This window comes from Microtus oregoni, unplaced genomic scaffold (genome assembly GCF_018167655.1).
Source record: "Microtus oregoni isolate MIOR12 unplaced genomic scaffold, Mior012 000001F_ref0000356, whole genome shotgun sequence".
Lineage (NCBI taxonomy): Eukaryota > Metazoa > Chordata > Mammalia > Rodentia > Cricetidae > Microtus > Microtus oregoni.
This window is the reverse complement of record NW_024543060.1, coordinates 87,814,351-87,839,338: the sequence shown is the minus strand read 5'-3', so window position 1 is coordinate 87,839,338 and position 24,988 is coordinate 87,814,351. Positions and strand designations below refer to the sequence as shown.

General features: G+C 45.0%; 1 protein-coding gene across 28 annotated transcripts in view; it reads left to right on the top strand.

Moving 5' to 3' along the window:
- Anks1b (ankyrin repeat and sterile alpha motif domain containing 1B) overlaps nt 1–24,988 on the top strand; it is an 861,781-nt gene that overhangs the window by 776,200 nt on the left and 60,593 nt on the right. For 19 of the 28 annotated variants that reach the window (XR_005975765.1, XM_041666204.1, XM_041666190.1 and 16 more), the window contains 2 exons: nt 10,170–10,277; nt 12,238–12,417. Coding sequence is in view for 27 of the 28 variants with exons in the window: in XM_041666204.1 (XP_041522138.1) it covers nt 10,170–10,277; nt 12,238–12,417 (288 nt within the window). In the remaining variant the exon portion in view is untranslated. The remainder of the gene's footprint in view (nt 1–10,169; nt 10,278–12,237; nt 12,418–24,988) is intronic. The other 9 variants (XM_041666272.1, XM_041666261.1, XM_041666251.1 and 6 more) reach the window with 2 other exon arrangements.

Genomic DNA, 24,988 nt, shown 5'->3' with positions numbered 1-24,988 from the left:
TTATGAGAGGCAGGATGCCTGAGGTTGTCACCAGCAACCCTAGCAAGGCTGGGTCTCCTCATTGGCTTTCCGGTCGTCTCCATCCCACTTCCTCTCCCTGCCCTGACACATGCTTTCTGTGTTTAGGTGAATTAAGTTGTGGTCAGTCTTCCACCCTCTCCCAGTGACTCTTCTTGGACTAGAAAGCCACAGTGACTATATTTACTCTACCCTAAGACTGGAGGATCTCATTATCACCACCTGTTACCCTAAAGAGAGAGCCACGTTGGCCTCAGAGATCACTGTATCCTGCAAACATACACACTTAGAAAGAATCAGCATTATTACCAAAGTGCATTGGCTTGGAAGATTTACACCCTCGGGAATATGCTCATATACAAATAATCAGTGCTAATTTATTGTACACATATAACAAGAAATATGTTCACCATCCATTAGCCTCCAGCTAAACAGCCCAGTGTCCAGAACAAAGCTGCCCTCTGGCTCACAGTTCCCTTTATTCCCTTAAGATGTACCGAACATGTTGTAGCTTGGATTACTTCCAACTGACGAGTGGTATATTCCAGAATTACCGAGGTGTCTCTGGAGCAGCCCAAATTACATCTTTGAGAAATGACCTCATTTATACTGTCCTTTCTGAATACTATATGCATTCTCTCAGTATTTTTTTCTAACAACTTTATTAAGCAATTTAATTACAGATCATAAAATCACCGTTTAAACTCTACATTTCAATACGTCTTGGTCAACATACTCAGCATCACCAAAAAGCTTCTCGTGCCTATTGGAAGTCAGTGGCTGCACCCATTTCTACACCAGGCCACTGGGTCACCATTTGTTACTGTTGTGTTCACCGATGGATGAGACATTAATCTCTTTGCAGTTCTCAGCTGTTCTGAAAAATATCACTTAGATGTTTATGTGCAAGTCTTTGTACGGACATGTTTCCATTTCTCTTGTGTGAGCTTGCTGGGCTATATTTTTCTGAAAGCAACTGTGGCTCCTTTATATTCCAACTGGCCCTGTGTGGGCTCCCAGATTTACCAGCACTGGGCCTGGTCTGACATTTTTATTTCAGTCTTTCTAGCAGCTCCTTAGTGATCCCCCAGTTTTTGCTACTCTGTGAATCTCCAGGAAATGAAGATGCTGTGGGATGACAGAGGGGTTGATGCAAGAAAGGGGATTATAAGAAAGCCATCACTGCCGTTACTCTAGGGGTTCTTTCCCATCTTGAACTTGTCCTCGGGACTGACAACATCTACTTAAGAGCACATTTTTGTTGAACCCTTATATTCTTTTCCCCAACACGTATGGATTGAATATGTGAGTGTCAAATGCTAGCAAGCAGTAGTGTATGGGTTAAGTCCAATCCTGGCCTATGTTTCTGGAGCTTTAATTCTAGCTACCATTAGATAGATTTTTATCTCCTCCTCAGCGGATTCTTTTTATCAGAGCCTCTGACAAGAAAAGGAATTTACAGGATTGAGTTCACTGCCACCTTTCACTGTTCTGTCTCTGATGGAAGGCGTTATATGCCACTAAGGTTACTGAAGAGTGAGAAGACAAAGCAGAAAAGACCATTCATAAGCCAAGAACTGAATAAACCGCTCCTCGCTTACTGAGAATCGTCTCTTGAAGATTCAGTTTCTCTTAAAAGCCACGCTTTGCAGATATGAGTATATTCTCACCTTTTGTATATTTCAGTTCATTTTGTACATGCAAACCTTGGCTAATGAGCTCTGGTGACAATCATTTTAATTTTCAAACTGAGAGACTGGATCGTGCTCTACAATTGACCTCAGCAAGTTGGAAAATACCCGAAGTAGCTGTAAAACCTTGCGTGGTTAACAAACCTAAGCAAATCAGTTGTCTCTGCTTTCTGAGATGCATTAACAAAAGCGCAGAGCGATTCGCAGCTTCCACTTTCAAAAATGCCATTAGCACATCAGCACACGTAAATGACAGCCTTAGGGGTGGAGCATGACACCGTCCCGCTTTCTACTTAAACTAGTGTTTCTTACAGTAACCCTGATGGTTGGCTTTGCACGGGGCAGCCCAGTTTTCCCTACGAAAAGCTAATTTGCCGCAAGGTGTACTTAAAAGTAACTTACAGGGAAATTAGAAACTGATTGGCTGGTTTGTTGTGGGTTCTTCTTCATCTTCTAGAGCCCTGTTTATGGTAAAATATAATCAGAAAATTAGTGCCTTCATCAAGAGGTAATTCGGGGAGCTCTACAAATAAACCTGAGATCCCCATCGATTACAAAGAAGGCTTTGTACCTTCCGAACCCTTAAATGCTTTGAGGCAATTATTCCATTACGCTCTGTCTTTCTACGAGAAGATTATTGCATTTCCCCATGATTAGTATTTCCTGTTTACTGAGCCATTCTGTCTTCAGGAGCACATCTCTGTTGCTCACTCTTTGCTCTCTGCAGAGCTGTATCGTCGGGAACGCCTTTCCTTCCTGCGGGTTACTAGTAACTCTTGCCATCAGTCCTACAAACAGGTGTGGTCTTGAATGGTAATAAACGAGGAAAGCTCGAGTTTGGGTTTTGTAGATGGAATGGTGGAAGTCAGGAGGAGTTAGAGCGGCACCAGGTGAGGAAGGCTTGCCTCTCTTCCTGTGAGGAGACTCGATGGAAATTAAGGTGCCAGAGCCTAAGAGTAGAGAATTCTCGAGAGCAGGAAAAAAAAGAGACTAAGATAATGGATGCTTTCCTCTTTTCCTCTTTGTTTTTGGTCTTGTCTTGCCTGCTTTGCTAATCCACCTTGGAAGGGATCAGAGTTGAGGCCTTAGGGTCCACCTAGGAGGTGTACTTGTGTGCTAGATGCTGTGAAAGACCCTAGGGCCCAAGGGTACTTTGTGTGATTTCCCCACCTTTATAGTGTACTTGATCAGGTAAGATGTGGGCGGGGGGGCGGGGGGGGGAGACAGAGATAGAGACAGAGAAATAGCTAGCTGTACATGTCAAGACTTGTATCTAGTGTCAACAATAGCCCACAAACACCAGGGAAGTTCAGAAACACAGTCTATATAATACACATTGAGAGAAGTTTTAGTTGGGTCTTGATTGCATCTTTGCAAGATTCTCTTGGAACAAGAGAAGCAGGCATGTTTTAGAACATGCAGAGGTGTGCATACAGGAAGCTAGAGACAATAAGAGAGAAATCTGGAGAAGTAAAAGGCCTAGTTCTTGATCTAAAATCTACCCAGAGAAATTCATAGCAACACACTGAAGCAACAAGGATAGCACTCAAATATTGCTCCTGGGGTTATTTAAGGAGAAGAGAGAAAGTTTTAAGTTTCCATTATACCTAAAGGGAAATCGTAGCAGAACAGAGTGCCCCAGAGTCTCTAGAGCAGCTTCCTAGTCATCTTCACCCAACCCTCTGGAGTCCATTTAGGCTGGGAAGGCTGGGTAGATAGAAACATTTAGATGGATGGATGGGTGGGTGGGTGGAAGGAAGGATGGGTGGGTGGGTGGGTGGAAGGAAGGAAGGATGGGTGGATGGGTGGGTGGATGGATGGGTGGATGGATGGATAATTGTGAGAAGAGAAATAGCTATACACATATTACACACACATATACTTCTCCACCTCATATCTAGTGTCCTAAAACCCTGCATGATTTCTCTTCTTTGTGGCTCACAGCTTATGTAACATTGTAATTGCATGTGCCGGATACCCAGTGAGTGCTCACTGAATGAGGTGTCTGATCTCCAAGGTGTAAAAGGCCAGGTAGCTGGGAAAACAATTCAGAATCAAATCTGATCCCTAGAGGACTTAAGCTGCATGCTCTTTATCGCATTTGTCCACTAAACCCAGACTCCAAAACACAACAAATGCAAGAGGTGACCCTGAGGAACGTGACATGGGTGTGTGATTTCCCCAGGGAATGTGGTCCAGCCAGCAATGATGGGATTGAGATTTCAACAGACCGTGCAGACAGGCTGTTGCTGCTTGACATCTCTCTGTGACTCACGTGCATTCTCGCGGTTTTAATTAGTATATTCCAGATCGTGTCCACTCAAAATGACAATGTAGATGGAGTTGGTAGGATAAGCGTATATTTTGAAGCTTGTGGAGTACGTGATATTTAGAAAAGAAATACCAACAAAGGGATGGTTAAGGAGTTATGAAACGCTGCTATGAACCAGTGTACTGAGTTACTTTAAATGTCTGTTCAGACTTGTATATGGAGAAAAGTTCCTTGACTTTGATATGAAGTGAAAATACCAAGGTGAAAGGCGACCTTACATCACCGCGATAAAACATGGCTTCTCTGAGCTTCTCTCGCATCTGTCGACACAGGGTGCAGCCTGGCATGCATGCTAAATGTTAATAGCTTGGGGATAACTAATATGCTTGCTTTTTGTATTTTGTATTTCATAAAGTATCTAGAATGGGTAAGTAGCACTGTTATTATAATCAAAGCATTGTTTAATTTTTAAAACGCAGACAAAGCGATGCATTACACCACATTAAATTTAACATGTTTAATTTAGATCACATTCATTTTAAAAAGAAAAAGTCTACACATACCAACTTTTAGCTCTACTCTGACATATATTCTGATGCGAGCCATTCAGTGCAAGGAGAATGTCATGATACTGTCTGTCTGGCAGAATTCTCACAGCTATCCCTGGACTTATAAGTGACAGTCACATAATGTTACAGTGTTGACACCCAGCACGGATATTCTCCTACTGCCCAACCTTGGGACAGAGTTTCTGAGGCTGTCCTCTTTAACTGACAACGTAGAAAACTCCAGGAGGCCCATGGTGTTTTAACAGAATTCCTTGCTATGGACACAATGACCGATGTGATCATAACTGTCTTTCAAACATACCGTAACATCAATCCCCTCTCCCTCTCATTTCTGCCTTTGATTCCTTATCTATTTAGATCCGTTTCCTCTGGGTCCATGTTCCTCTGCAGTCAGGACCACTTTCTCATGTGTATGTAATTATTTTCTTCAGTAATAGTTTGACAGTTCATCTCTTTCTGCTCAGTCTTTTCGACCTTAGAAACTCTGTAAGTCATTTCCCTTTGGTATCCTCAAAACGATCTGTGACAAAAACCTAATATTTTGTTAGTTGAGCTGAATTGTCTCAATATCTTAAAATAACCAGATGCCCAAAATGTTTCCCTTGCTTTGTCTTTTTACTTTCATTAGGTCCAAAATAATGTTCCTAGGATGCTGTGAAATTCTCCTCTAAAACATAGCTACTGCTGGAGGCCTTCAAAGGAAGGTTGGCTTGCAGATCCTAGGTGTCTGGGATTTCACTTCTTCCGAGCTCCAATTACAAAGATGCGAGAAGCTGTTCTCACTCAAGCCAGTCCAGATTGCCTTTCATTGGAAAATTCTGTAATTGCTCTGCCAGTTGGATATCTCTCAATCAACCTGAGAATTTTGAAGCCAAAAGTTACATGCCTTCTCTATTACTCTGATATTAGCTAATTTGGGTTGCATTCCGGGGAATGCTGGAAAGTTCTTGCTCTTTGCTCTTTACTATGAGACTTGTCAAAGAAATGAGTTGTTCTAATACATTCAGGTGGTTGGGACTCATTAGAAGCCCCCGCTTCAGTACAATCATGCCATGATCCATGGCATGGCTGCGGCCAGAAAGTATGGAAGGAACAGCAGGAAGAGAAGCTTGGCCGAGCAGTCAGTAGTGACTGAGGGCTGAGGAACCGTTCCAAGCCTTGACACCTGTGGGCAGCACGGCCCACGGGTTCCTCAGTATTTTCGAGTCTCAAGTTTGGCATCATGCAAATGAGAATACCTAGGTTACCTTAACAATTTGATGAGGCATGTGTGCACACATATAGTACACTTGGCCTACTTTCTAGGCCTGTGCAGGCACCGATGATGCTGCCACAGTCTGTGACTTTGCGTGTGTATCCATCCTCCTGTGTTTAGAAGGGCCTTGTTTCCTTGGTATCATCCATAATTTTTGGTTCTTACAATCTTTCAGTCTCCTCTTCTGCAAGATTCCCTGAGTCCTGAGGGGAGGCATTTGATCGAAACATTCCTTTCAGGGCTGAGTGTCCCAAGGTCTCGCACTCTCTGCACATCATCCAGCTCTTTATTCATTCCCATCTACTGCAGACGGAAGCTTCTCCGATGCTGGTGGAGCACAATACTGACCTTTGAGTACAGCAGAATGTCTTTAGGGGTCATTTTACTGCTTCATTCCTCTAGTGAACATCAGCATTTGGTTTCCCCTTGGTCCCAGGCATATCTGATCTCAGGTTCTCGGCCACCTGAGCAGTATCAGGGATGGATTCTATCTCATAAAGTGGGCCCTAAATCATATTAGATCTCAGTAGTTTATGGGCTACTCCCATAAACTTTATGCCATTATTACAATACCGCATCTTGCAGGCAGGATACCGTGCTAGACTGAAGGGTTTGTGACTGGATTGGTGTTTACCTTTCTGTTTTGGAAGTGTACAGTGTACCTTCCAGTACCATGAATACTAGTCAGTAGAGTTGAAAGTTCTAGGTACAACTCTTGTTACACCTTCCTTTCTTCCTCCCTTCCTCCCTCTTTCCTGCCCTCCGTGTGTGTGTGTGTGTGTGTGTGTGTGTGTGTGTGTGTGCGCGCGCGCGTTTGAGAGAGAGAGGGAGGGAGAAAGAGATTTCTCTCTGTGTAGCCTTCTGACCTAGAGTCAAGAATTTACTACATGAAGTAGGCTGGCCTTGAACTCAGAGTGCTTCTCCCCCTTTGTCTATCAAGCACCAAGATTACTGGTGTGGAAACCACCACACCCAGCATCATGCCCTTCCTCATCCTTCCGATGACCTTGGCCATCCTGGGCAACAATGTCCCCTTATGTTACTGAGGGAAAACTGAGGCCAGAGGAGACAGGTCACTTGTCTTAAACTTGAGTGTGAGAGAGGAAACCAAACACAAGAGTGAAATTACGGAGTTGTGGCTTAGTGTCAGTTTTTGGTTTGTTTTGTTTGTTTTTTTAGAACATAAATTGAGTATCTTTATTAAAGATACCCAAAGATCATTTCTCAGCAGTAGTCAGGGGCCCAACGAAGCAACATGAGCCCTGGGTCCAATCACTTGCTGGGAAAAGAAGAAGAGGTGGGGATTTTAGGAGGAACAGGAATAACATCTGATAGAAGCTCTTGGCAAAGTAATAGAGAATAAGAATAAAGGGGAATCAGAGGGGGCTGGAGGGATGATTCATTAGTCAAAGCACAGGCTGCTGCTCTTCCAGGGGTTGCAGGTTCGATTCCCGGCACCCACATGATACTTCACGACCATCTGTACCTCCTTCTTCTGGCATCCTTGGGTACCAGGTGTGCAAGTGGCACACAAATACACAAGCAGGTAAAAACAAAAACCCCACATACATAAAATAAAACAAAATGAAGTGTGCTTAGACTTGCAGACTGCCTTGGGAAAAGATGAGTGTTGTGTCTTTTCTGAGATGGAGGAATCTTTGGTCCTGGTGCTCAGAAAAGGAAACAGTACAAAGATATAAGGACATTTCTCTGGCTGCGGTAGGTAATGCTGCCTGTGAGTTATGAGCACAGGACTCTACTTCATTAGCATATTCATAATCTGCACGGAGGCTTCCGTTGGAACGCTCGTCCACGTAGTGAAATGCCGAGCTGGCTAATAGAAATGCAGAAAGACAGCGCCAGGCCGCGGGAGTGGGCAGAAGGATGGCAGACGGGCTCCTGCGTGGACAACTGGAGGATGAGGAGTTTAGGGAGAAGCCATCCAAACCAATCTCCCAAGACTACGGGGATTTGAACTGTCCACTCCAGCAAAGTGAAGAGATTTGACGGCCCAATACGCACCTTTGTCTCATGTAGATATTCATAATCACCCTGCATCTAAAAGATCAGCCTTCCATCGGGCCGACTGGAAAGGAACGTCTATAAAGAGGTCATTAAAAGCAGAAAACAGTACACCACTCACACTGACAGCCGTGGTTCACTTAATGCTGGAATATCCCGAGTCGTGTTTCTTCAGCATCCTTACGCCGGCCGCAGCAGTAAAGTGGGGGAAGGCGCAGGTGAAATCACTGCCAGGCGAGAAGAACTGTTTATCAAACGTCAGGATTCCTCAGCCCAGGGGAGTGAGAATTTATAAACCCACAGGGCCAGGGGACAGGTCACGCTGGTGCTCAACTTGATTAGCGTTTACCATGTGAAAGAATAGGACAGGGAGCTTTTTAAAACCTAAATCAAGGCCCAGCAAGGCAGCTTGGGAAATAAAGGTGCTTGCGGCCAAGCCTTACAGCCTGGGATCAATCCCCTGGAACCACATGATGGAAGGAGAAGATTGGCGCTGCCAAGTTCTCCTCTGACCTCCACGTGTGTACCATGGCACCCATATGCCCATATACACACACATATAGTAAATAAATAAATAAATAAATAAAGATTTTTAAAAACCTTAAACCTATATCAGTTTAGGCCAAACAAACAACCATTAGGTAGCAAGCACCCAAAATTCAAGGTAGCATAATATATATTTTATATGTGAGTATATATTATATATATGTTGCATATATAGCTGAAATTTGTTATGTATGTTATATAAATATAATACTAATATTATAAATATATACATTTTTATATAAATATTGCATAAATTTCAGTTTCTCTTCTGTAAAACTTGATAGGAATGGAAATAATTATTTATATAACTAAAAGCTAGGTATGTGTCAAGAGCTGTTTACATCCTGGGGCACACATAGACACAGAAGGGAGAAAATGCTTTTATGATTGTAGTCATAATTTGGAGATATGCCCAAAATGTCATAGATTTGAAACTGAGTGAATGAAATGTATGCCCTGGCAATGCTGCAGCATGCACGGGCAGCCTGTGTATGGCGGCTCTGTTGAACTTGTCCACATTGGATTTCATAGTCTAAGTGGATGAGGATGACTGACCAGGTCTCTTCCTCAAGAGGGCACCAGATCTCATTACAGATGGTTGTGAGCCACCATGTGGTTGCTTGGAATTGAACTCAGGAACCTTTGGAAGAGCAGGCAGTGCTCTTAACCACTGAAGCCGTGGCATTTACCGTTCAGACAAGCCTGATTCAGCTCAGGAGACAGAGGGTAATGACTGTCAAACATTAGGGGACTGGACCGGGGCCGAGGCTCCCTTGGGTATCTCTTCCACAGATGCCTCTGCAGTCCTGCCCTCGAAAGTGCCTTCCTTGGACACTCAATCTACCCCTAGCACCTATTCTAACCCTAGCTTGCCTACTTTAATCCTCATCCAAGCCCAATCTCTCCTGTTCATTGAGTTCCACCCCAACCCCCATCCCCTGCCTTGTTTCAAGGCTTGTCTGGTATGTTGCAGAAATAACAGTGATAAACAAGTCCCAAGGCTCTGCTCTTAGGGACCCCACATGGGAGCAGCTGATGCCTAAACACAAGCATTCTGACAAAGTCATTTCAAAGAATGGCTTTAAAAAAAAAAAACCGTGGTACAGTGAGTTTATAGAATTGTGGTACAGCATTTTTAGTGAAGAGGTGAAAGCAGTTCTCTTCCTCAGGAGACATCTGAGTAATAGAGGGACAGAAGTGTAGCTACTCGAAAGGCTACAGGTGCTAAAGCAGAAGGGGGTCGGTTGGGGGAGGGGGGGGAGGGTAGAGGTCCCAGGTGAAGACAAGTGTGTGCACGCACACACATGAGTGCATTTGTGCATGCGTGTGTGTGTGTGTGTGTGTGTGTGTGTGTGTGTGTGTGGCGTGTTCAGGCATACAGGCAGAATCACTCAGGCCCCCATGACTGAGAGTCCAGTGTGAAGGGACACACTGCACCAGGTTCTTAGCCATGAGGCAAGGAGGAAGCTCGCTCGGTCTTTGTTCTAAAAGCTTTAGGAACCCAGCGAGTTTTTAGGATGTCTTTGCTAAGGGCCGGTTTGTGTGTCAGGGGTCTCAGAGCCAAGGTGCACAGTGAGATCTGGGCCCTCTTCGCCTTCTCCACCCAGGCTCTCTGGCTGTTACTCCCTCCAACTCCTCTCTAGACCGAAGTGTGCCCCTGATTTCATACTGTGTCTCTCACAGGGTCCGGCTAATGTTGCATAAACCTCTTTGTACCATTTGTGTTGTAGGACATAGACAAATTCTCTTCCCCCCACCTTAGATAAAAGAATTAACCCAAATGCATGTTGTTTCAGGTTTTAAAGATCAGTTTGATTGGCCACAGGAAACGCATTTTGGCATCTCTGGGAGACAGACTGCATGAGGAGCCTCCACAGAAGCCCCCTCGATCCATCACGCTCAGGGTAAGTGCCACCACGTCCACTTTGCTCTCCTCCCTTCTCCTCAAAAAGTGTACTGTGCAGTAAAATGGCAGAAGCCGTGGAGGAGGAAATGCAGGCCATTTTCCTCATCGCTTGCCTTATCAATCTCCCTTTTGATTGTGTCTGGTTTTCTCAATATAAATAATTCAGAGATTTAGAGCTACATTATAAGGGAATTCAGTTTGTTTAGCCACCATCTTCTAAAGACCACCCCTTCATCCCCAGACTCCCGCTCCCAAGAGAAAGGAAATGAGTTTTCTGTCAGACTCAAACCCACAGAAAAGAAATCAATCGGGAACTTCAGTTAAGTAAGAATCAATTTAAAATTAACCTCAGGGTCCTCCTGTTTTTCAAGAAATGAAAAATGACCATTTTTTTACCCACTTCAAAAAATTTAAAAAGATAGACTCTAAAATTTTATTTAATAAACTAACAATTGTTTCCTTCAGCTATGTTTTTAGAAACCTGGGGTAGAGAAACTAGAGAGAACCCTGTAAGAGGTCAGAACAAAGAGGAAAAGTGAGAAGGAAAGACCCCAAAGAAATCAAGAGGTTGAGGCAGAGATCGTAGTCACAGCCCCACCCCGCTTCCCAGAAGCTCAAGTGGGCTCTTCCAAAGTCCTTTAGAAAGCCAAGGTCTCCTTTGACAAGCTCAGTCCTACACTCACTTGCATCTCATTCCCACGGCAAATGTCAGGAAAGGTAGCCGGAAATGATGAACACAAGCATGGTCCTCTGTGCATATGCTCCTGGTGGGCCACAGTCAGTGTGACAGGGCGCTGGGCAGGACAGAACCTTCCAGAATGGTGAGTCTGATTTAGATTACAAGAGGAAAGGGGGCCCGTGAGGTGCAAGAATCCACAAGAGGAACTGAGTACCAGGGGCATCAGGATGAGCTAAGGTAGATGTAAGCTACTTCAGGGTTTGACGAGTAAGGAAAGCGGAGGTAGGATGCATATTTATCCTCCATAAGAGGCCTCCAATCCATCAGAACAATTAAACTACAAAGGGCTCATTGTCTTGCCTCCCTCTTACTTCGTGGGAAGAGGGGAGGCGCTAAGCACCACGTGCATAATCACACTGAGAGATCTCCTCAGGCGAGCCATTTCCAGTTTACACAGCTCTCTGGCCTTTCCCTTCTGAACCCCTCACCCTGACTCCCAAGAAGAGACTTAACGAAATAACAAATTAAAGACTGGACGGGACGGAGGGGGGCAGGGTGGGATTCTAGCCAAAGTGGGCCTAACTCTGCCAAAGGAAGTCAGGGGAAGAAGTGGCCTGCAGAATCATGGCTCCCATGTTCTTGTGGCTTGAAAAGGCCAGAGCGGCAGCCGCTGCCGTCCTTCACCCCGCTCTGGCCGGTCTGCAGCTAGGGCTGTCTTTGCTGTTGGAAAAGCATCCTCTGTCATTTATACGCATCGCTCCGCAGTCTGTACGTCGCGTGACATGCTATGTTGCCATACTGTGTCCACTCCCCAGCCCTGTTGTCACACCGCACATGGGTAGAGAGGGTCAAGACCCACGTAGTCCCACGTTTAGCGGCTCATAAAAAACGGCATCCACCGCAGCGAGGATGCTCCGCCCACAGTCCCTCCCCTGGTAAACACGCGAGAGTGATGGGGTGCCCAACGCAGAGATGAACCTCTGCTTTCCTAGAGAGATCATCCGTAGTCCTGGTTAAAACAACAACAACAACATGTGATTCTTTATACCTCAAGACTTTGACCTAAAATCAATGGGAGGCAGGAGTATTGACTTGATGACACCATCTAGTAGAACATCCCAGCAGATGAATGAGAACTACTCCCACCCCACCCCCACCCCCCACCCCCCCATCCTCCTACCCCCGTAGCTTGTTGTGTTCGTATTTTCACAGTTTTTGAAACCAAAGGCTGGCCCCCCGCGAGAGCATGGTATTTACTTCATGATGTATTTCCATTCAGGAAGCCAGTGGTAACCACACTCCTCCTCAGTTGTCTCCATCACTTAGCCAAAGCACTTACACTACTGGTGGCTCCCTAGACGTCCCTCACATTATCATGCAGGGCGATGCAAGGCGGAGAAGAAACGAAAACTACTTCGATGATATCCCCCGGTCAAAGCTGGAGAGGCAGATGGCTCAGGTAAGGTGTTCGTTCCAAGCCTCCGTGATGTTCTTGCCTTTCACCCACAGCAGGTCCTGCGGCTAGATACTGAGCAGTTAGCTCCCCGCGGTCGCCCGCTGGCCCGCCACGCCGAGGTTGACCTGTGCTGTTTTATAGAGCGTTCTGCACTCTGTGCTCTCTGGAGCTAGCTGGAACCAGCCCCCCCGAGGAGGTGGATACGTATGCGTGTTGTTGAAACCCCTTCTCAGCCAATTAGCGGTAGTCATTGCGTCATCCCACGTTATCGCGATGAACAGTTAGAAATAACAACTCTGCTGGCACAAGTATTTGAAAAGAGAGATCTGTCAGTCAGCCCCTTCCCTCCTCGGGACAAATGTCTACTCAGCTGTGTCCCTGGATCTCTGTTCAGAACTTTGAGTCAGCCATAGCTAGACGGCCAACACATCCATGTCAGGTGGGCAGCTAGTTCTGCACCTCTGCCCCTCGTTGGGCGTTTGGGTGGCTGTGGGTAGAATCAGCTCTTCTCATTGGAAGTTGAGCTTGCAGCTCCGAGCCTTCCTCCGCCTCCCACACATTAGCTGGGAACTCAAAGGTGAAAATTTGACTATAATTGTTTTGCCTGAGTCGTTAATTTTTTTCTCAACTGTTTAGTGAGATTGTTGTCTTTTTGAAAGTCTTTGGAAAACACTCTATATTTTAACTCAAGGAAGAAATATGTAGAGAGAAAGTTCTAGAAACGATTGTACTGCTTACAACGGCCATGGTGAGAGATGGCCTGCAAGGTTGTCTATCAGTACTAAACTGTTCTCAGGGGTGGCGGTGATGGGGCTTGCGGTTTTTGTAAATAGAATGGACTGGGAGAGGGGAGAAAAGGATAAATTTTCCTGTTCTCTGGGGTTGGGTAATTTATCTGTAAATCTGCTGCTGTTTCAGATGAGATTCTTTTAAAGAGGGAGGATGGAGGCTTCCCCCCGCAAGCCTTTCTTCCATTTCCTGCTCTGAGTATTTGTGGGGCACGTGTGTGGTTCAATATATCTAATGGGAACACCTCAGAGACGTGGTTTGCTGCCTTGAACCACGTGGTCTTTAGTCATTAAAATCCAGTCATTTCTGGACCCTCGTCTTCCTGAGTGAGGCAGGATGGGTCTTTAATGAGCTTTAACTGTTATTGACCGAGGCACCTGCAGGAACCAGAGATTACCTGTCTCAGCTCCCAATCATTGGTGCAGTTTCTCCACCCAGGGCAGAGTCTTCGCAAAGAGAAATTAATTCCTCTTCCGCCTATTGTCAGAGCAGAGGTAACCCAGCAAAATCCTGCCCTTCCTTTCTTCTCCAGAATCCCAAACAGGGCCAGGAATACTTCTGATAACCTACACTTTCCCCCTGTCTCCGCACCCTGAAATGCATCCCTTTCAGGAGTTCTCATGCCTTGAGAAAACTGAATGGACCTTTATCCAGCCCGGGGAGGAAAACCCGAAAGCGGAAAGCAGGTTAGCAGGTTGGTGGGCTGCGGCAGAGCCGCTGCAAGCCCACTTATTTACCTCGCGGGTTCGACTAACAGCGATCGAATGGCTGATGGAGACGGGCTCCATCGGCAGCCCGGAGCTTATTAGACGCCTTCTAGAATCCCGCAGTTCAATATAGCACTTTAGCTGCAGAGGAAAAAAAAAAAAAAAGATGGCTCTACCAGAATCTGATCAATAAGAAAAAGAGATTCTGGGATTGCAGCTCTCTAGGCTGTATTCATTTCAGTTTGGGAATTGGTTTGGAGAATGTGTTCATAAGGACAAAAACCCACGGTGTAATGAATGCGTGCTGCTTAAAATAGTGCCCATGCAAAACTGTAACTGTCCAAAATCTAAAGGACTTGGTGATTTCGTTATTTGTACAGTGCCATTCACCTGCCTTTAATTACAGTCAGCAGCTCAGTTGATGCTTCGTTTTGTTCTGTTTCTTAATCTTCCCCATTTGGAGTTGGGGGTCGTCAGCTGTACAAATTTTTTAAAATCTGTTGGCTTTTATTCAGCTGTCTGAAACACTGGCCCCAGACCGTGTCTTCCCCCTGAACTTCTATGTTGAGCTTCTCGACTGGGGTTTCAAAGGGTTGGAAATAGCAGTTAAAAACCCTCTAAGGAAACAGCTCTCCAACCAGTAGCATGGTTCCAGTGCCCCTTCCCCAAAGGTTTCTCCCAAGAGGCTTACAACTAGGGGAGTTAATCCCCTCTGTATTTCCCATAAAATACGGAAGTCCACCTTTAAGCTCGATTTCTTGAGGGGGGGGAGGGAGTTGGTAGGAGATTCCCCCCGACAGTGTCTCATGCTTAGAAACCCTCTACATCTTCCCATTCCTCGGAGCCCCTCCACAGAGATTTGGAATGTCAGCCCCCCCCCAACCCCCGAGGCCAGAAACCTTCCGGTTCTAAGTGGCTGCAGTAGCTCAGGGGACTTTTGCCTTCTTGAAATCTGCCCAGAAGATCTACTTTGAAAAAAGTCTAAGTTAAAAATTAAATGGAGGTCAGCATAATATCCATTCCACCCGTCAAACTTGTTGGTTAGTGGGTATGGAAACTGCGATGCCAGGGGTCGTATTTAATTCCCTGTTTCTAATCTAAACCACTATGGAATAGCTCTGCCTTGGACCAGCAAGATGGCTTAGTGGGTCAGGGCGCCCAGCACCAAGCATGCCAACCTGAGCTTCATCCCTGGAACTTACACGTGGAAAGAGAAAAATCAACTCGCTCCCCTCCTCTGGCTTCCACACGTGTAGTGTGGCATGCTGCACTCGCATGCACGCGCGCACACACACGCACACACGCATGCACACACACGCACACACGCATGCACACACGCATGCACACACGCATGCACACACACATGCTGCACTCGCATGCACACACACGCATGCACACACACATGCTGCACTCGCATGCACGCGCGCACACACACGCACACACGCATGCACACACGCATGCACACACACATGCTGCACTCGCATGCACACACACGCATGCACACACACATGCTGCACTCGCATGCACGTGTGCACACACACGCATGCACACACACATGCTGCACTCGCATGCACACACACACGCACACACACATGCACACACACATGCACACACGCACATGCACACACACATGCACACACGCACACACGCACACACACATGCACACACACATGCACACACGCACACACGCGCACACACATGCACACATACATGCTGCACTCGCATGCACACACACACGCACACGCACACATGCACACACACATGCATGAACACAAAGAATAGAGAGAGATATGGATGGATAGATAGATAGATAGATAGATAGATAGATAGATAGATAGATAGAGCGAGCCTGTCACTGGGAATTACTAAACGGGTCTCCATTTCCCTACCCCTAAGAAATAAATGTCACCCTCACACTTAGATAACTATACCTTCATGTGTGTGGTGCTTTTTGATTTCCAGAGGACCCTGGCATCTGTTTTACCTATTTTAGCACAAATAAGGTGCCCTGCACACTGCCGGTGTGCATGTCGTACGTGGCAGGGCAGCATCATGTTCTAATTTCTGTGAAGCTGAGACAATAGACGTAAATATGGGAGATAGACCAGACGGAGGAAAGCGTCCCCACTGCTTAGGGCCTAATCGCAACACCTGGCAGTTTTCTTGAATGACACGTTGGAGAAGTCAGTGTAGACTTGAGATGGGTCAAGGAAGAGGCTGGATTTCCAGGGTTCAGGAGGCAGTCTCAGACTCTGGCAGAAGAGAGCCAGGAGTCCCCATATGCTGTGGCCATTTGTAGAAGACTTCCCTTTGCAGGAATTCATAGGAGAAAAATGAAATGCTGCGTATCTTTCCCCCAAATATATGAACAGCAAGCGGAACACGTTTGTCTGCACCAACATCAGCTCAGATGTTACCAAGGAAAACCCACAGTGTGGAATTCCTTGTGTTTTGAATGCTCTCATTGTTATGAAAAGAAAACAAAGCCCCACAATATTGCCTAGAGCAGATACTAGGCACTCTAAAGACCTTTTCCAAATTGTTTCTAATTCATTAGAAAGTTAATTCAGTCGAAAGCCTAATATTTCTTGATCTGCGAAGAATTACTTAATATGTATGAGTAGATCAATTACTCCCTCGTTTGAAAGTACTTTGCATGCATTAGTTCCACAGATCTTCTTTCTTTTGATATTATTAAAGAGAAGGAAATAGAAGCATCCATGCGGGGGCCCTGCTACCTCCATCCCTGCTGGTCTCTGCTAGTCCCTGCTGGTCTCTGCCAGTCCCTACTGGGTTTTCCTGTCCATTTCTCTCATTTAGCCGCCAAATACTCTGTCCGCACTGAGGTGGGTGAGGTCTTTACCTCATGGTAAATAAATGGCAGCTTACTGTCACTCATACTTTCTGTCAGACTTCTTCCCCAATTGCCCCTGATGTCCAGTGCTATAAAATAGTTTGATAACAGTTCAACAAATATCAGTTTCCCATGTGTTGTGATGGATTGTGTATATATAGGTACAGGTAGCAGAAGAAAAGGTCACGAATAGCTTCGTGGAAACATTATGAATCAGGTCATGGTGGCCTCAGGAAGCCTGTTAGGTAAAAAGTTGTAAGGTTTATAGCAGATAAAGCCCCTTGAAGCAGGTGGTGGTAGTGCACACCTTTAGTCCCAGCACTTAAGAGGCAGAGACAGGCAGATCTCTGTGAGTTGGAGACCAACCTGGTCTACAGAGTGAGTTCCAGGACAGCCGGGGCTACACAGAGAAACCCTGTCCTGAAAACAAACAGACAAAGCAGAGACCCTTTCCATCCAGCAGTGCTCTGTCTCCCCATGTCTGTGAAAAGATTTGTTTGTGGATGCAGAGTACATTCTGTCCACAGACATTCTTGCCCAGGCATTGCTTCAGATACTGAAGCTGTCTTCTTCATAGTCAGAGTTCTAAGTTGATTTCATTCTGGCTGTGCAACCTGAACCAAGTCACTTTGTATTTCTGAACTTTAATTTACTTGGCTTTAAGGTGCGGACAATGCCTGCTTCTCAGGTTTGTGTGTATCAAATGTGTGTGAAAGTATATTATAAACTATCAAGGCTGGATAGAAGTCTATATAGTTGATGGACAGACTGATGTTAAATGGATGGATGTTAATAGAAAGATAATAGATAGATAGATAGATAGATAGATAGATAGATAGATAGATAGGGAGATAGATAGATAGATAGATAGATAGATAGATAGATAGATAGATGGGGGATAGATAGGGGGATAAATAGACAGATAGATAGATAGATGGATAGATAGAGTGGATGATAGATGAGATAGATGATAGATAGATGATAGATAAGATAGATGATTTATAGGTAGATAGATGATAGATAAGATAGATCACAGATAGGTAGATAAGATAGATGATTGATAGATGATAGATAAGATAGATCATAGATAGGTAGATAGATGATTGATAGATGATAGGTAGATAGATAGATAGATAGATAGATAGATAGATAGATAGATAGATAGATATTGTCTTAGTTACTCTTTTATTGTTGTGATAAGACAACAAATCCAAGGAAACTTATAGAAGAAAGAGGCTATTTAGGACTTACATTTCATAGGGTTAGTTGATGACCACCATGGCAGGGAGCATGGCAGCAGGCAGGAAGACATGTCACTAGATCAGTAGCTAAAGCTTATACCTTAAGACTCAGCTATAAGACAGAGAGAGAGAGAGAGAGAGAGAGAGAGAGAGAGAGAGAGAGAGAGAGAGAGAGAGAGACAGAGAGAGACAGAGAGAGAGAGAACACTGACAGGAAAAGGTGTGGGTTTTTGAAACTTTAAAGCCCACCCCCACAGTAACATACTTCCCCCAGGAAAGCCACACCTCCTAATTCTTCCCAGATAATTCCACCAACAGGGGACCAAGCACCTTAATATATGAATGAGCCTATGTAGGAATCCATCTCTACTTATTCAAGTCACAAAAGAATACAGCCAAGGAAATCCTATGGAAATAATATATTGTACCATGATTGTCTAAATCATTAAATGAGATGAGGGCTTTTTTCCCTCACATGACATTTAGAACTTGTATATGTGTGTTGCACGTATGTGGGCATGTGTGCGGAAGGGCACATATACATCTGTGCTCGTTGAGGCCAGAGGGTGGCGTTGGGTGTCTTCCTCAATCAACCCACATGTATTTGTTGTTTTTTTAGACACAGTCTTTCCCTGAACCTGGAGCTCACTGAGTTTGCTAGGTTGGCTGGCCAGTGAGCCCCAGGGATCCACCTGTCTCCTCCTCAGTGCTGGTGACAGGGCGCACATTGGCATGCAGACATTGAACATGGGTGCTGGGGATCCCAACTCAGGTTCATGCTTTTTTTGGCAAGATGACAGAGTTATCACATCAGCCCTGAAATTTAGGACTTTTTAAAAACACATAGTACATATTTTTTTTAACTAGAGAACTACAGACATCCCCAAGAAGCTCTTATCCCTCTCTGAAATAGAAGACAGCTTGTTATTTCTTTATATCATCCTGTTTCTCCCGAGAAAAAAAAGGCTACCCAGTGCTCAGCGGTTTTGGAAGCTACAGAATGAACTTTCAGAAAATAACAGCTATGTTGGAAAAAACAATTTTTATTGCTGTATTAACATCAGATACTTTCTAATGTCCATCCCTTAGTGGCTCCGTTTTAATTTAGATTTTTTTCAGCTGAGAGGACCTATTTATAAACGCTTTGCCTGTCCATGATTTCAAATTTTTCTTCCATGGTCTAAAGAGAAACTCTTCGGACTTAAGCATGGACAGGTAACATGGAACCAAAAGGAAGGTTAGGAATAAACCCTTTGGCATCAGGAGCTTCCGGATGTTCGACAGCTGGCCAGGTTGACAAGCTGACACCTCAGTTCAGCCATGGTTTGAGATGTTGGTGCTGTCTTTGAGCCCAGACCGACCCCTTCTGCTACTGACGACCTCACACCATGCACAGGGAGAAAACAGTGCTTCTGGGCTCAGATACAAACTCCTGGAGTGCTGTGCAGTTGTTGTTTTTTTTATTAATTTAGTCAATCCATTGCCTCTTCTCAAAATACGCAGTGTAGCTCTGACAACTTTGGGGTTAGGAATGTTCATATGGTTAGAGCCTTTTGTATCCCCTCATCGATCCTTACATAATCAGAAGAAATGGGAGAATGGCCTCTTGAGGTTGGCTCCTTGTATTATATATCAAGAGTCTTGTTCTCTGTCAAGCCCATGAAAGAAGCAAATGAGACAGCTGGAGTTTGTCCCAACAGACCCAAACAGACCTAAACACCGCCAGTCATTTTTCTAGAGAAATTAAAACCAGACCTTTTTTTTTTTAACTCAATGGAAAAGATTCTATTTTCAACTGAATAAAGAAATAGGACAATGTTTGAAAATCCTGCTTCAGTGGAACTGACCTTGTGGTTTTCATGGTGCCTGAGGCTTGCTGACATTGAGCAGCTTGCTCTCAAAGACACACACCAGGCTGTTTCTCTACTTGTTAAATTTGGGGAATGTTCCTCATTATATTCAGTCCAGCTCTTGAGTCCATGGGTCAGAGTTTCGGCTGTTAAAATCTGACCTTGCTAACACTTAAAGGCTAGGAGAATTCTATCATTCTCCTCTCCCTTTTCTTTTTCTAGTGATAAAAATAAAAGAGGTTTTGGTTTTTTTTTTCTTTCAGTATGGAGGAAATAGGGCTGGTGACACACACCTCTCAGAGTTAATTCTGTTAATGTATTGGCTGAAGTACCATGTCAGTAAGGACTCAAACACTTCGAGATGACTTACATGGCAAGGACTAATCCGAGTCACTTCCCTGTGATGTCCAGGTGGTCTTACAGCCAGGTGTTTATGACAATGTATTCTTATAGCGAGGTGTTTATGGCTAGGTAGTCTTATAGCCAGGTGGTCTTTTTTTAAAATAATTATTTATTTATTATGTATACAATATTCTGTCTGTGTGTATGTCTGCAGGCCAGAAGAGGACACCAGACCTCATTACAGATGGTTGTGAGCCACCATGTGGTTGCTGGGAACTGAACTCAGGACCTTTGGAAGAGCAGGCAGTGCTCTTAACCACTGAGCCATCTCTCCAGCCCCCATGCCAGGTGGTCTTACAGCCAGAATCATTAAGCTCTGGTGTTTCTGCCTTCCCTCTACATGCTGGTGCTTAACCAAGGGGTTGTTGCCAATTAAAACCAGACCATGTTTTATTGCTTTTGTTTTTTGTTTTTTAAAGTCAGTAGAAAAGATCATATTTTTAACTGGATAAAGAAATAGGACAATATCTGAAAACCTCATTTGGGTGGAACTAATCTTAGGGTTTTTATAGTGCCTACAGCTTGCTGACAACCCCCCATGATCATTTCTCTGAAGTTTTCTATGCTCCTTTGGGTTGGCTCCTTTCTCTACTACGCTTTCTGTCCATGTGGGAGTTTCAGGTCCATTCCCTCGGCGGGTTGAACCAACATCAGAGAGTTGATCCTTCCATCCTGAAAGTGTGGTGTTAAAGTCCTCTCCGTTCACATCAGTCTGGTTTGGATCAGTTGTCCTGCTCTCAGCTAATCACAGAGGTAGAGGTGTGCTTGTCCGTGTCTATGGCGGGGAGAGGGGAGCTCTCCGCATGGACAGTCAGATTCCTCTAACCAGAAATGGGGTTCGTTTCCAAGCAGACAAAAATAGCCACAGTGGGCAACTGAGAAAACTCACTTGACTTTCCAATTCTGCCAGTATCCAATAGAAGTTTGTTACATATCAGTTTCCATACTTAATTTGATACGCTTTTTAGACTCTCAGATTTGAAGCAATAAAGTCAAGAAAGAAAGAGAGAGAGAGGGAGGGAGGAAGGAAAGAAAGAAAAACAAAATTCCACCTTGGACAGCTCCTTAGTTCTCTGAGTGTAACTAATACCTATCTCCCATCATTATTTTGGAGCACAAATAGAGTAATATTTGTCTAAACATTTTATAAACTTCAAATCTATGCATTTGGATTCTCTGCAGAATTATTATGATGATGAGATACTTTTTAATTTTCTTCTTCATTATGCTTTTTCAACTGCAACAGAATAAATGCATAAAAATTGAACTGTTTTACAAAACTATTCCTATTTTCCAGCTTGCAAGCCCAAACCAGTATCTCTCCACTGGTGTGGAAATAGTAGTAGCCCTTGTGACTGCAAACCCTGCCCAAGGAGCTCCTGCCCACGCGATGAGCTAGCTCAGCATTGGAACTCCTTGGGGGAAAGATTTATGATTTATAATCCTTCTTAAATACATTTAACTTGTATCTTAACATGAATTACATGTTTCAAAATGTGTAACTATATTTTCACTTACAAAATATTTATGATATTGCTATTACACCTGAATGAATGTTTGTGTGGAGAATATACAAGGGATTAAGACAAAAGGCCGTTGGATGCCTTCCCTTTTCTATATTAGCCACATCTAAGTCCTTTGCAGCATTCTTCTATGGAATGTAAGCTGCGCATCATCTTGGCTCCTCAGCTTTGGCCATGCCTGCATCTTCATGTTGAACACCATTAGCCCATCACTGATTCTTCTGAACTTCCCATGACATCTTCCCGGCCACTCCAAGGCGCTTGAGCCATACCTCCTTTCTTAGCCCGTAACAGTGCTGGGCTTTTCCAGTTATTTTCTTTCTTATCGAGTTGTTTGCCTACTGATTCCAGACCGTCGAGGCGTTTGTGGAACCTGGATTTGACTGAGTACATCCCTGAGCTCCTTCCCAGCAATGTGCTGGACTAAATTTAAGAAGTTAACCTGAGAAGCACCCACCTCTCGGGTCCTCCACCAGTGCATCAAATGAGACGCTGATCAAAGTACAGTGGAGGGAAACCAAGCTTCCTGCCAGAGACCTCCTAAATTGACATCATTCTAGGTGACTGAATGTTCAGCTAGCTAGTGTTCTTGGTGTTTTTTTTTTTTTCCAATTTTTCCATGAGGATGAAATGAGGACATGGTAGAATCTCGAAAAATATCCTCTAACAAATGGCTCTGGCCAATGCTTCTTTTTATCCAGAAGCAAGAAACAAATGTTGAACATACAGTTAACAAATGAGTTGAAATAAAGAAGATGACAGCCTCTGTTTGCAAGAAAGGACTGTAATGTATATTTTGGAGAGACATTACTGGCAAAAAAAAAAAAGCATTACTTCACAAGAATCTAGTTTCTTTGCAGCAATTCATGCTATGATAAAAAGCTGACTGCTGCCTTAGTGAATGAGCTATTAATATTTCTGCCTTTTGCTGGTCTGAAGCATGTTTGTGCCAGGAGCTAGGCCCTCTCAGCTTTGAAGCAGGACACATACAATGGTCCTGATTGTCTTAACTTCACAGCAGCAGAGAGAACTCCAGCATCTAGAGAGCTGCCCAGTGAGTACACAGATAGCTTCTGCTTTCCTCCCCCTCTGTAGTTTTTTTGCCCGTGAGGAGATTTTTACAAATAATTGAGCCGTGCCAAGGACAACTACAACTGTCATTTTAAGAAATGCACGTTATAGATTATAGCAACAAATAGGGTGCTAGGAATGCCATAACCCTGTGTACCACACTGGCAGCGGGGAGATTAACGAGGAGGAGGAGAGGAGGGGAGAGGCGTGGGGTGGTGCAAGGAGAATCTTGAGCACACAGTTCCGGAGCTTGGACCACTCCAGTGGAAGCACAGTTTGCTTCCCCTTATGCTCGCCTACTTCTCTGATGCCGACACCCGCACTCTTGAGGCCCACATGCAGGCGTTACTAGCAAAACGCCAGTTGGCGCGGCTCTCTCCTTCCAAGAATCGCCGCCCCCCCCCCCCACACACACACACACACATGAGGGGAAGGTTATGACCACGACGCTTTGGTAAGATGGCTCTTCGGAGAGGCAGGGAAAGGGTGGGAAGTGGCATTCTCTTGAATCTGTCATTCTCTGCGAGCAAAATAGCTCGCCTGAAACCTTTTGTGAAGAGGGTCAGCAAGGCGGTCGCTCCTGTCTTTCCCTCTTTGAAACCAGAAACAGATGCCAGCCCTGAGCTTGAGAGGTTGGCAGTGTGGCTGCTGGGAAGAATCAGAATCAGATGCAGTGGTGAGGGTGCCCAGAGTTTTTGTTTTGTTTTGTTTTTAATCTCAAAGCTCACAAGATAGGAGGATCAGTCTCAGTCTAGGAGAGATGGACAGAAGGGATCAGTTGCTGACCCGCAGCCTCTAGTTAGCTCATAGGAAACAGAAGTTTCTGCCATCCAGGTGGGGCTCAGTTAGTGCCCACACAGAAGGAGGAACCACAGGACCATGGCTGCTTAGAAGGACATCTGCACCAGGGCCTTTGCTGAGCTGGGTTTGTTTGACTCCATTTTTTGACAGATCTAATCAGGCCTGCTCAAGGAGCTGCCAAGATCCCTGGCTAAGGCCGAGGCTTCCTCTGGCGACGCGTCCTTTCCTTCTGCCTGCGAGCCCATTTTATGTTGCCTTAAAAGCACTGTCATCCGGGAGAAGGAATAGACTTCCTTGTTCCTTTAGCTTTCGTTCTGCACCCTTCATGTGTCTTCCTGGACAACCTCTGCCCTGAAGTGTGAAAGTATTACACTAACAAAAGAAACGCAAGGGAGAGTCCTTTATCTTTTCGGGGCTAGACTAAGAGAGAAATTTTCATCACGTGCAGAATCTGACTGGAGGGCTGTATTCACAGAAGTTTCTTATTAAACTAACTCCGCCACATCAGCGGCCATCCCCGAAGGCTTCCGGAGCCTAATTGGAATGGCTGGGTAGATGGAGCTGTCAACACAACAGACTACTCTATCGGAGACCCATCACCAGATTCTCAGCCCCAGTTGACTGCTCTCTCTGACAGTGTTTATGGAAAAGATCCCGTCCGTAGCAATCAGATCTCCACAAATGTCAATTAAAAACGGGGCTGATCCCTGCTCCTGTCCTTGCTGCCTTAGGTGGCCCCTCGCTATCTTTGGATGAGTGTCAGGGATCGTTTGTTCCTCATGTTCTGAACTTTCCCCAGATCTTACACTTCTAAGCGGAAGAACGATCATTTGGCAATATGGGAAACACAGTCCTGAATAAGATAGAAAATGCAAGGGGGCTGAGAGGAGGTTTTTCTGAACCCGTGTCCTCAGAGGACAATGCAGGGCATGAGGAAGCCAGCCCTGCCACATCTGGACAAAGAGAATGTCTACGGCAGAGGGGCAGCCGTGGATGCTTTGAAGCAAGTTATCTGCATGCGGCTGTCTAAGGCAGAATGAGCCAGAGGAGAGGAAGCATGTGGGGTGGGGTCAGAAGATGGAGCCTCTTAGAGGCCATTGTGGAGACTTTGTCTTCTCGGAAAAGTCAAGCCGAGTGGCATAGTCTGGCTATGTTTGAAGTGGGTCGCTTTGGTTCCTGTATTATAAACATATCCTCAGAGAGTGATGGTAGTGAACCTGGTGGGTGAAAAGAGGTGGCTAACCTCAGACAGTGAAAGCTGAGTGCTGGAGGGTTTGCTGCTGGACAGAGAGTGTCAGAACAGAACTAGGAATAGGGAACTGTGGGCACTGGCTGA